The 12,825-nt window shown below is 44.2% G+C and overlaps 1 protein-coding gene across 9 annotated transcripts in view; it reads right to left on the reverse strand.

The window, feature by feature from the left end:
• Positions 1–923: 923 nt before the first annotated feature.
• The window catches only part of vps13b (vacuolar protein sorting 13 homolog B), a 942,410-nt gene continuing 930,508 nt past the window's right edge, over positions 924–12,825 (reverse strand). For all 9 annotated transcript variants that reach the window (XM_080194714.1, XM_080194711.1, XM_080194717.1 and 6 more), the window contains exons 58-62: positions 12,055–12,225; positions 5,837–6,007; positions 4,376–4,478; positions 3,936–4,185; positions 924–1,565 (exon numbers count right to left, since the gene is read on the reverse strand). In XM_080194714.1, the coding sequence (XP_080050840.1) occupies positions 1,317–1,565; positions 3,936–4,185; positions 4,376–4,478; positions 5,837–6,007; positions 12,055–12,225 (944 nt within the window). In that variant the 3' untranslated portion in view covers positions 924–1,316. The remainder of the gene's footprint in view (positions 1,566–3,935; positions 4,186–4,375; positions 4,479–5,836; positions 6,008–12,054; positions 12,226–12,825) is intronic.

Genomic DNA, 12,825 nt, shown 5'->3' on the forward strand with positions numbered 1-12,825 from the left:
AAGAGGAGGTCCTGGGTAAGATGCTCTTTTGAAGAGTAAGTGCAGATCCAATGGGCTGAATGGCCTCCTTCTGCACTGTATGGGTTCTAGGTTCAATAACACTAGCAAATCTCCCCTGCGAGGATATTCACCCACCCAGTCCTGTTCAAGTGTAGATTGTCCAACTTGTACAGGCTCCACCTTCCCCAGAATGGGTACCGATGTCTCAGACATCAGGTCGCCTCCCTCCTAAACCCCATTTCAACCACATGTTAAATTGCTCAATTCTCCTGTTTCTATAGTCGCTTGTATGTGGGACTGGGAATAATCCTGAGATAACTGTTTACAGGTTCTGTTTTTTAATCTCCTTCCGAGATCCCTAAAATCCACCTTCAGGATATCATCCCCCTTCCTACCTCAGTCCTTTGTACCAACGTGAACCATGACCTCTGGCTGTTCAGCCACCCCAATGGGATGTCCTGCAATTGCTCTGTAACCTCTTTGACCCTGACACAAGGAAGGCAACATGTTATCCTGGAGTCACATCTAAAGCCTCAGAAACGCCTGTCTAACAAATCCCTTATCTCCAGGCCCTAACCCCACAACCCCACAACCCCATGCATTTATCCTAGCTAGTCCCCCTGACAGGAAGGGGCAATTTAATATGGCCAATCCTGCACATCTTTGGACTGCAGGAGGAAACCGGAGCACCCGGAGAAAACCCATGCAGACACTGGAAGAACTTGCAAGCTCCACACAGACAGTGACCTGAGGCCGGGAATCGAACCTGGGTCCCTGATGTTATGAGGCAGCAGCGCTAAACACTTGTTTTATAACAAATGAAAACCTTTCACCTGTCTGTTGAACATATTGAGCAGAAAGATTATTTGATCATTAGCTGTTTACCAGGTGGAACTATTTGCAAAATTAAAAAAATGGCGTCGTGCAATTCCGACATTAAAATTTATTTTCTTCCAATATTTTCAGTTATATTAACAAATAGCTTTGTTGAAGTAATCATGAGAGAATAATAAAGTCTCCTTATTGACAGCACTTGATGAAGTTCCCACAGCAGCAGCATTAGTGGCCAGACCCTTTCTTTCAACAGATATTTACACAGTTGATATAACTGCAGTCAGCACAGAGAAAGGCTAGTTAATTAAATTACGTAAACAAACTGACCCAAATTATACGTCTTTTAATTAGCGGTTCTTATGAAAAGATAGCGCTGTGCTTCACTGATGCCAATCAAGAGCTGATGTCCAGCGATTTAATCAGCAAAGTGTCTGCATTTTCAGCGCTGACAAAAAGTCTTTGACATTGATGCACGTTTGTGACTAGTGAAATCCCTTCCGCAGCGCCTTGTTTTTCACCATGGAAAACCTGCTCACAAACACCAGTCCGTAGTGGCGGTCAACTAAGTACTGGTAAGTCTTGGATCTGGCGGCAGGAGGCTCAGCCACAACGACTTGGGAAGCCAGCTGCATGGCTGCACTGCTGGGGACAATGTAATGCGACGTCCTCGTCACATAATCCACCAACCGCTCGTACTGCTGCTCAGAAAGCCTTTCCCGGACGCCGTCTCCCTGAAATAGATAAAAAGAACCACATCAGCCTCTCACCTACTTTTACAGATGCACCATAGAAAGCATTCTTTCTGCTTGTATTACAGCACAGCTTGGTATAGCTCCTAATCCGTCTAAGACTGTAAGGAACTACAAAGAAATTGTGAACATAGCCTAGTCCATCACCCAAACCAGCCTCCCATCCATTAACTCGGAAAAGCAGCCAGCGTAATTAAGGACCCCATGCACCCCGGACATTCTCTCTTCCACCTTCTTCTGTTGGGAAAAAGATAGAAAAGCCTGAGGTCACGTACCAACTGACTCAAGAACATTCTTCCCTGCTGCCATCAGGCTTTTGAAAGGATCTATCTCGCATTAAGTTGATCTTTTTCTACACCCTATAGCTATAACTGTAACACCACATTCTGCACTCTCTTGTTTCCTTCTCAATGAATGGTATGTTTTGTCTGCATAGCGTGCAAGAAACAATATTTTTACTGTATGTTAATACCATGAGCCAATAATAAATCAAATCAAACCAAAAGCATTAATTACAATCACAAAATCCCTATAATGCAGAAGAAGGCCATCCCAGCAGGCACCAACAACAATCCCACCCAGGCCTTATCCCCATAACCCTGCTAATCTCACGGCCAATCAAACTAACACCCATCGGACTGTAGGAGGAAAAGTGGAGCACCTAGAGGAAACCCACACAGACATGGGGAGAACATGCAAGCTCCACACAGACAGTGACGTAAGCAGGGAATCAAACCCGGATCCCTGACACTGTGAGGCAGCAGTGCTAACCACTGTGCCACTGTGTTGCCTGTTACGTTTTGCATTTCTATGTTATAAGAAGAAAAACTGTTAAACTAGAAATGAGGACATTTGAATATGGGAACAAGGATGCATCAGGGAAGGGAAAGGCAATGAGGCAGACAATGGGTGGAATTTTACCGCATGTCTGCCCAAGGTTCGTACGAACCCGCCTGAGGCCAATGGAGAATGCCGTTCTCCAAACCTTGCACAGCCTCGGAATGGGAGCGGGCATGCCGGTAAAATTCTGGCAAATGCCTTTCACTACTTATCAGTAGCTCTACCTGTCCAATTATTCAGCAAGGTAGCTCTCTCTGGGCACAAGCCTGTTGCATCTCAATCAAAACTGCATATTTCTATAACATCATTATTCCCAACTTTCAATACCATTCTGGTAAACCATTCCCCGAGGGATTGTTGTTGGTATAGGCTCGATGGGCTGAATGGTCTCCTTCTGCACTGCAAGGTTTCTATGATTCTTTCTCCTTAGTCCTTACTTCCCAATTTTTAACTTGAAAGTGAATCTTTTGGTGCAGCATTCTCTTTGTTCTGATTATGATTAATCCCCAATCACATGAAGTCCTCAATTCTTTGAACGGGGTAGGAAAGCCAGTTGAAATAAAATGAATGGAAGACACTCTGCCTGTTCATTTGTGTTATTTCCCCCTATAGGCTAGCGAACAAGAAGTAGCTGTCTTTCGCAGCAATGTGCGTTATTATGAGTGAAAAAATCCAACTTTAATAAAGGGCCAGGCTACTGTAATACTGAAAGCACGTTGGTTAAAGTTTATTTATTAGTGTCACAAGCAGGCTTATATTAACACTGCAATGGAATTACTGCAAAAATGCCCAAGACGCTACACTCCAGCACCTGTTTGGGTACACTGAGGGAGAATTTAGCACGACCAATGTACCTAACCAGCAGACTGTGAGGGGGAACCGGAACATTCAGAGAAAACCCACTCAGACACGAGGAGAACATGCAGACTCTGCACAGACAGTAACTCAAGCCGGGAATCGAACCTGAGTCCCTAGCACAATGAGGCAGCAATGCCAACCACACTGCCTGGTTAGTTTAAAGACTAAAAGACAACAATTTCCCCTCTAATTAATTGCTGATAGCCTGCTAACCAATAACGAAGGAGATCTAGTGGGAAATAAACACTTCAAAAATTAACTTCATGGCTTTATGCGACATTTGATTGTATTTTTATTTAAACTGGGTCAAATAGTGAGGAAAGGATTATAAGCAGGTTTGTGCTTGGTTTTGCGTTTTGCAAAATGCTAACGTCAAGAACTGTCTTCAATTTGGGGAACAGACAAGGCCATTATTCAAAATTTGTGTTGGTTGACACCAGGGATACGGCTTTTAGCAAACAGGATATCTTGTGTTAATGTGAATGAAAGACTTGTCAGAATGTCCAAGTACAGAAATATAGAGATTTACGATTGGAAAGTCACGGCTGTGGGGAAATGTTTCTCGAAGAATAAATAGGCCGTGTTTAACAGGGTTCGAGACCATCCATTTCCTACAACTGTCTCAATTTGGTTGTAGAAAGAGTTGTGCCTTACCTCCGCGTCACACGATACCCTCTGCTGCTTCAGCACGACTTGCAGCAAGTTGTCTTTCTTTGGATCCAGGCGGCACTCAATCTCGGTGACCGGGAAGGCCTGCTGCTGTGTGTCCTCACTGACACTGACCACAAACAGCACCTCGGAGGTGAGCAGCAAACAGCCGTCGTACTCCTGGCCAGAGTTGCTCACGATAACCACATCCAAGGCCATAAAGACTTCTGGCCTGCCCAAAGACTGGAGCATTTTCCTGTCGGCAGGCAAGTTGTTGAACAGAAACCATCAATTTCATTTTTTTTTATTTAAAATTCCAGAACTGAAACATTTCATGTTAGAAGCAAACCTTTCCAAGATAAATGACCTGCTAGTTTGATACTAAGCCAGAGCAATGTAATGAATAATGCCATCATAAAAATGATTGACTGCCAGAATACTCTTACCAGACGTATTTAACGTGGCTGTTTGGGGCTTGGTCAGTCTGTTGCTCAGTGGGGTGAAACCTCTGCTTTGGAAGTTGAGAAAGTCCAGCACCATGTAAAATACCTACAGCAATAAAGACAAGATTCTTACTTCTACTTAACCAGCAGGCACACGGTGCTGAAATGATGTAATGTGTTTGGAACAGAATGATAGGGATATTCATCTAATTAACCGCAATTACGCACAAGGCACAGCTCAAGAACAGTGACAAAAATTACAAGTACATTAGGCTAGTCTCATGAACACCGGGGGAACTGGACTTGCATCTAAAGATCAGTACCAGCGTCCAACTCAAAGCAAATGCAGTAACAACGGATGATTTCTAAATACGATGACAACTACATTAGCTCAACATTCAAGTATGATAATTTCCATTGGATAGTATTTCCGAGCACAATCGTTAAGAGAAACGAGCTCTCTTCCCAAATAAAATATATCCATTACTTGTTATAGTTGCAGGCTAATCTTTAAGTTAAATCAACAGAATTGCAACATTAAAATAAATAAAAAACAGAAGTTGAGTATTCGAAACACATGTGGAGGCTAATGGTTGAAGTATGGTTTTTTTTTCTTTTGCTCCATCCTCACACTGGCTCTGGGTTCCAGGTTGTATCAGTCTGCAAGTGGGTACTTCAGGGTGGTAGCAAGTCTCGCCTCTCGAGTCAGAAGGTTGTGGGTTCAAGTTCCACTCTTGGAGATGAACATAAAAGTCAGGGCTGCCTCTCCAGTACAATACTGAGAGGGCACACCACAGGAGAGGAAACGAGTGAACAATGGAAGACTATTCCCTTGTTGGTGTTTAAAGGATATGACAATCTTCCTACAGTCATCCCGAAGACACTTTGTTAATGTGTTTGAAATCTTGACCAAATGTGCCAGTGACTTTTAGGCTAAACCATTACTCAGCACGCACTATTGAAGTAACGACATAGCACAGGAAGATATTTTAAGGTCATAGCTAAAATTATAGAAAGGTGTATTGAGTTTATGAATTCACTTGGGGCGGCACGGTGGTTAGCATTGCTGCCTCACAACATCAGCAACTCGGGTTTGATTCCCTGCTTGGGTGACTGTCTGTGGAGTCTGCATGTTTTCCCTGTGTCTGCATGGGTTTCCCCCCCCCAGTCACAGAAGTGTGCAGGTTAGGTGGATTGGCCATGTCAAGTTGTCCTTTAATGTCCAAAAATGTGTAGGTTAGATGTGTTTGCCGTGCTAAATGCACAGGGTTACAGGGATCGGACAGAGGGTTAGACCTGGTTGGGATTGAGGTAGAGGGTCAACAATGATCTTGCCGAATTGCACACAGCAGGCTCGAAGGACCAAATGGCCTACATCTGCTCCTATTCTTTCACTCTTGTGTTTTCTGCAGACAGCTGGCACGTTTGCAAAAGCGTTGGATAAAGCAACGTGAAGTTACTTGCCGTAGCCAGTTTGGGAGACAAGCTCGGCGGCCCCTCCGATTGGTTTGGTAAAAACTCCCACAATCCCTTTGCCCACACCAGAGATGACATCTTTGGCTTTACGTCCAGCTGAAACCTCCACCGTCCTCTGGAAGTTCTGCATCGGCTGATCCACAATACCAGCAATCGCACCTGGAAAAACGATAGAGGTGATAAAGCATCCATTCCTGCTTTTTCTACAGGTGAGCATTTCTCATGTCCTCTCACACTCAAATAAAATAATCTTAAAGTCTTTGTCTGCCCCCATCCTTGATATTATTCCTTTGGCTGTGAGGGCTAGGTTGTCTTGGCAACCAATACTGTACCCCCAGTATCAATGTTTCTTTATATCAGCTCACAGAAGGCTAAATTTCCACTGCCCTTTATGTGAAGACATGCTCCCTGATTCACTCCTTAAAAGGCTTGGCTCAAACTTTGAGGTTATGGGCTGGGATTTTACGATCTTACTCGGGCGAGGCTCATAAAATCCCGCTCAAGGCCAACGGAGAATTCCGTTCCGCGAGCCTCAGCCGTCCCAGAATCGGGGGGGACGAGGCAGTAAAATTCTAGCCATGTTCTGAATTCACCACAAGAAGAAAGAGTTTCTCCATATTTACCCAAACAAATACGTTTAACATTTTAAAAACGTCAATAAGATTACCCCTCAATCTTTGGAACTGTAGAGCTATGATTCAATAATTTATCTATTACTGATTTGGAAATAGATTTACCAGTGAGATTTTTTCTTTTTAAATTCAGTCCTGGGACATTGGCGTCACTGGCTGGCCAGCATTTATTGCCCATCCCTAGTCGCCTGAGGGCAGTTGAGAGTCAACCACATTGCTATGGCAGTGGAGTCACATGTGGACCAGACTGGGTAAGGGCGGCAGATTTCCTTCCCTAAAGGACATCAGTGAACCAGATGTGTTTCTCTGACAATCGACAATGGTTTCATGCTCAGTGGTAGATTCTTAATTCCAGATATTGTTTATTAAATTCAAATTCCACCATCTGCTGTGGCAGGATTTGAACCCAGGTCCCAGAACATTAGCTGACCTTCTGGATTAATAGTCTAATGACAATACTACTAGGCCATTGCCTCCCCAATATTACAGTTTTTTTTTTAGTTATCATTTTCCAGTAATGAAACTACCCTCAATATTTTGAGTTATACAACCGTAATGAAACCATAATGCAGGGAAAGATACCATTGAGTCCACCATGAAAGAACAATCATTCCTAATTCCCTATGCTTTTAAAACCATAGAAAGGCTACAGCACAGAAGGAGTCCACTTGGCCCATCTTGCTCACACCAGCCTGAGAACAACCAGGTGCCCTTTCTAATCCCACCTTTCTGCACCCTGCCCAAAGCCCTGTAGCTTACAGCATTTAAGGTGCAGATCCAGGAACTTTCTAAAAGAGTTTAGGGTCTCTGCCTCCACCACCAACTCAGGCAGTGAATTCCAGACACCCATCACCCTCTGCGCACAAAAGTTCTTCCTTATGTCCCTCTACACCTTCTGCCACTTGCTAAGTTTGAGCAAGTTTTCTAATTATTTCCCCCAATCCACCCACCGCATCCTCTCCTGGCCCTCTAACTTTGTTTCAGCTAAAGTCTAAACTTGGGTTTGATTCCCTCTGTGAATTGTCACTTGAGGTTCATTGGTGTATAGATAGATCTATAATTGTTAGAAGTATTTAGAGTAGCAAATATTGATGAGGGCTTGTGATATAAACCAATAACAACAGAAGACAGTTGGATTCAGAATTACCTTAGTGGCAGTAAGCAAAGAGTAGCGTGTTTTACAGTAGGGTTCTGCAGAACTCAGTTTTTTAAAATTCATTTATGGGACATGGGCACCACTGGCTGGCCAGCATTTATTGCCCATCCCTAGCTGCCTGAGGGCAGTTGAGAGTCAACCACATTGCTGTGGCTCTGGAGTCACAAGTAGGCCAGACCGGATAAGGACGGCAGATTTCCTTCCCAAATGGACATCGGTGAATCAGGTGGGTTTCTCTGACAATCGACAATGGTTTCATGGTTATCAGTACATTCTTAATTCCAGATTTTTTTTTATTGAATTAAAATACCTCTATCTGCTGTGGCGGGATCCAAACTGCTTCTGGATTAGTAGTCTGGCGATAATATCACTAGGCCATCGCCTCCCCGAGTGTTAGTCCTTTGCTGTTCATGGTCTATATCAATGATTTGGACTCTAATGAATTCATGATTAAAAAGTTTGCAGATGGTGCAAAAGTTGGTTGTATGCTTTTTCGTGAGGATGGAAACTATGGATTGCAGGGAGATTTTTTATTAATTTATGGGATGGGGTCATCACTCACTAATCCAGCATTTATTGCCCACCTTTAATTGCCCATGAGAAGGTGGCGGGTGAGCTGCCTTCGTGAACCGCTGCAGTCCATGTGATGTAGGCACAGCCACAGTGCTGTTAGGGAGGGAGTTCAGGAAATTGACCCAGTGACAGTGAAGGAACAATGATGTATATCCAAGTCAGGATAGCGAATGACTTTGAGGGGAACTTACAGTTGATGGTGTTCCCATGTATCTGCTGCCTTTGTCCTTCAGAAGGGTAGCAGTTGTGGACTTGGAAGGCACTGTCTCAGAAGCCCTGGTAGGCTCCTGCAGTGCATCTTGTAGATGGTACACACTACTGCCATTGTGCATTGGTGGCAGAGGGAGTGAATGTGTAGGGATAGGGTGCCAATCAAGTATGCTGCTTTGTCTTGGATGGCGTCAAGTTTCTTGAGTGTTGTTGGTGCTGCACTCAAGTAGGGGATATTCCATTACATTTCTGATTTGTGCCCTGATGGCAGACACGCTTTGGGGAGTTAGGTGACTTATTCGCCACAGGATTCCTAGCCTCTGACCTGCTGTGGTTGTCACACTATTTAAATGGCCAGTCCAATTCAATTTCTGGTCAATGGCAACTCATAGGATGTTGACAGTGCAGGATTCAACAATGGTAATGCCACTGAATGTCAATGGTTAGATCATCTCTTTTTGGAGATGGTCATTGCCTGGATCTTGGGTAGCGTGAATGTTACTTGCCAGTTGTCAGCCCAAGCCTGGATATTGTCCAGGTCTTGCTGCATTTTGCCATGAACTACTTCAGTATCAGAGGAGCTGGGAATGGTGCTGATCATTGTGCAATGATCAGCACCATTCCCAATGGTTCAATGCAGGAAGGTGTGACAGGAGCAGCACCAGGCATACCTAAAACTGAGGTGTCAATCTGGTGAAGCTATAGCATAAGCCAAACTGCATAAGCAGCAAGTGATAGACAGAGCTAAGCAATTCCACAACCAATGGATCAGATCTAAGATCTGCAGTCCTGCTATATCCTGTCATGAATGGTGGTGGACGATTAAACAACTCACTGAAGGACAAGGCTCCGCAAATATCCCCATCCCCAATGATGGGGGAGCCCAGCACATAAGTGCAAAAGATAAGGCTGAAGTATTTGCAACAATCTTCAGCCAGAAGTGCCAAGTGAATGATCCATCTTGGCCTCCTCTGGAGCTCCCCAACATCACAGATGGCAGTTTTCAACCAATTTGATACACTCCTGATATCAAGAAATGGATGAAGGCACTGGATACTGCAAAAGCTATGGACCCTGACAATACTCCAACAATAATACTGAAGACTTGTGCTCCAGAACTGGCTGCGTCCCTAGCCAAGATGTTCCAGTACAGCTGCAAAACTGGCATCCATTCAGCATGTCCTGTACATGAAAGACAGGACAAATGAAACCTGGCCAATTACTGCCCCATCAGTCTACTCTCTGCAATCAGTAAAGAGATGGGTGGGGTCATCAACATTGCTATCAAGTGGCACCTGCTTAAAGAGGAGATTTACCAGGATGTTGCCAGGACTGGAGAATTTTAGCTAAGCAGAAAGGCTGGATAAGGTGGGGAAAATATGGGAGGCTGAGGAGGAATCTAGTTAAGATGTATAAAATTACGAGGGGTTATACAGAATAGATAGGAAAAGTGTATTTCCATTCACAGTGTGGTCAATAACCATTGTGAGTAGATATAAAGTAACTGGCAGAATCAGAGGTGTGTTGAGGAGAAAACCTTTCACTCAAAGCATGGCAGGTGTCTCGAATTCACTGCCTGAAATGATGGCAGTTGCAGCAACACACATCACCCAAATGGACATGCTGTAACCTACAGGACTGCAGACTGAAGTTTAAAGTTTATTTATTAGTGTCACAAGTAGGCTCACATTAACACTGCAATGAAGTAACTGTGAAATTCCCTTAGTCACCACACTCCGGCACCTGTTTGGGTACACAGAGGGAGAATTTAGCCTGGCCAATGCACCCAAGCAGCACGTCTTTCAGACTGTGGGAGGAAACCACAGCACCTGGAGGAAACCCATGCAGACACGGGGAGAATGTGCAGACTCTGCACAGACACTGACCCAAGCCAGGAATTGAACCCAGTGCCCCTAGTGCTGTGAGGCAGCAGTGCTAACCACTGTGCTGCCGTGGCAACCGACTACAAACTTAAGAGCGGGATGGCTGGCACAGACACGATGGGCTGAATGGCCTATTCCTATTCTGTATGTTCCTTTACTTTCCTGAGATGAAAATTCAAGTTTGTTCTCCCATCACGTCCCGATATTAGAGAACCAATGCTAACAAGCTACAATCCTTTTCATTATAATCTCCTGATCTATCCTACTTGCTCATAACAGCTCACTGCAGTGAATTTAAGATTTCCTATTGCCATAGAATCTTATTGGATGCATATCCTGTTCAGTTGTGTAGCTCTGCAGTCCCCACATTCTCATTTGCATTTTGGCCCATACCAGTCTGTTCAACTATTCAAAACGCTTTAATATATCACTTTTTAATACCTACAGTCTAGACAGCCTAAATATCATAGTGAGTGCTTTGACTGCCTGAACTGCCCATTATCAAAATAAATGAGAATAATACCATTCACTCGATGCAATGACTGTGTCTGAAGACCACTGAGGAAATCAGCTTTACATTTCACCAAAATAACCAGAGTGGGAAAAACCGACCACGCTCATTTTTAAAGTTTATTTATCAATGTCATAAGTAGGCTTACGTTAGCACTGCAATGAAGTTACTGGGAAAATGTTCCTTCCGAGAATACAGTTCACAGAAACAATGGCAAAGAGTTTAGCGAGCTTTGTGTAAAATTATACTTCTTACTCCATGGTGGCAGAGTGGTTAGCACTGCTCCCTCACAATGCCAGGGACCCGGGTTCAATTCCTGGCTCGTGTCACTGTCTGTGTGGAGTTTGCACGTTCTCCCTGTGTCTGCGTGGGTTTCCCTCTGGGTGCTGTGGTTTCCTCCCATAGTCCAAAGATGCGCAGGTTAGGTGGATTGGCCATGCTAAATTGCCCCTTAGTGTCAGGGGGTCTAGCCAGGATAAATGCATGGGGTTATGGGGTAGGGCCTGGGTTGGATTAAGGTCAGTGCGGGCTTGATGGGTCAAATGGCCTCCTTCTGCACTGTAGGGATTCTATGTTCTTATTTCCCACAGTTTCCCCCCCCACCGACCCCTCACTGATCACCACCCGCCCTGAGGAAAAAATTAACAAAAATCAATAATCCGAGGGGGTTGAAGGAAGACTTTTGCAAAATGGATTTTAACACCAAAGATTTTTCCAATAAAAATGAGACACATATTCCCAGAAAAATGTGGACACACCGACATGCCACACGGCGCAACACGCCACAGACATGTAAATCTGCCTTGAAAGCAGAGCAAGGGCACCGAACCGCAGTATCTTATTGAGATTAATAGATTCATTTCCCTGAAGCAAGCAGAATTATTCCAGGACAGGCCGGGTCTGGGTTCCTTCATCGTGAACTGATTTTCTTCAAGGTTTAAACAAAACTTAAAGCCATATAAACAGAGCTGAAGTGCTTCAACATAAATGGTCGACACATCGTAGACACATTTACAGTCATCAATAACGGAACTTACATTAAAGAGCCATCACTGGAAAGCAGTCTGTTTTATAATGCGTGGCCTTCAGTGATGGGGTTATTAGCCTTTTAATACTGTACAGATTCAGAAATGCAACATGCACCGAGTTCGGTGACCCGCCCTCAGAATTTACTCTTATGAGCTCTCGAGGTTTACGTTTAACTTTTAGATTTATTACCAGACTCGTCAATATTGCCATACCAAGCAGACTGATTCCCAACCGGGACAATCCCTGCCGCAGGCCTTCCCCCAGGTTGTCTGGAAGTTGCCTTCTCCATTCCTCCTGTCGGTTGTAATGCTCTTCATCCAGGGATAGCCTATCCATGTTCCGAGCTAGACTGGTCGCCAGATTGGTGATTGATGTCAGCGTACCTGTACAGAGATGCACAAAACAGTGGGTCCACATGATGCTGTGTTCTATTATTTTAAACAAAGCGTTTTGGTTTTAGGATGCAAAAGAACACCGCGCAGAGCAGGAGAGTTACTTATCCTCTGTATCTTGATAAATACTTACCTCCTAATCAGCAAGAACTTAAGGTGGGGAGGGAGGGGAGTTCAAAGGAGATGTGAAGGCCAAGTTTTTTTTGACACAGAGAATGGTAGGTGTCTGGAACACGCTGCCAGGGGTGGCGGTGGAGGCAGATATGATAGGGGTGTTTAAGGGGCTTTTGGATAAGCACATGAACGTGCAAGAAATAGAGGGATATGGACCAAGGACAGGCAGAAGCAATTAGTTTAATTTGGCGTCATGTTTGGCATAACATTGTGGGCTGAAGGGCCTGTTCCTGTGCAATGTTCTATCATAAAATCGGATTATCTGATCACTATCAGATTCTTTTTGCTGTGTACACCTTGGCTGTGCATTTCCTGTACCAGTGGCTACACTTCGATAGCACCTCATTGGGATGTCCTGAGGTCGAGCAAGGTGCTATATAAATGCAAGTCCTTTGTTTAAAGCAAAGTTTATTTATT

The sequence above is a fragment of the Carcharhinus amblyrhynchos genome, chromosome 8 (genome assembly GCF_965287045.1).
Source record: "Carcharhinus amblyrhynchos chromosome 8, sCarAmb.v2.hapA, whole genome shotgun sequence".
Lineage (NCBI taxonomy): Eukaryota > Metazoa > Chordata > Chondrichthyes > Carcharhiniformes > Carcharhinidae > Carcharhinus > Carcharhinus amblyrhynchos.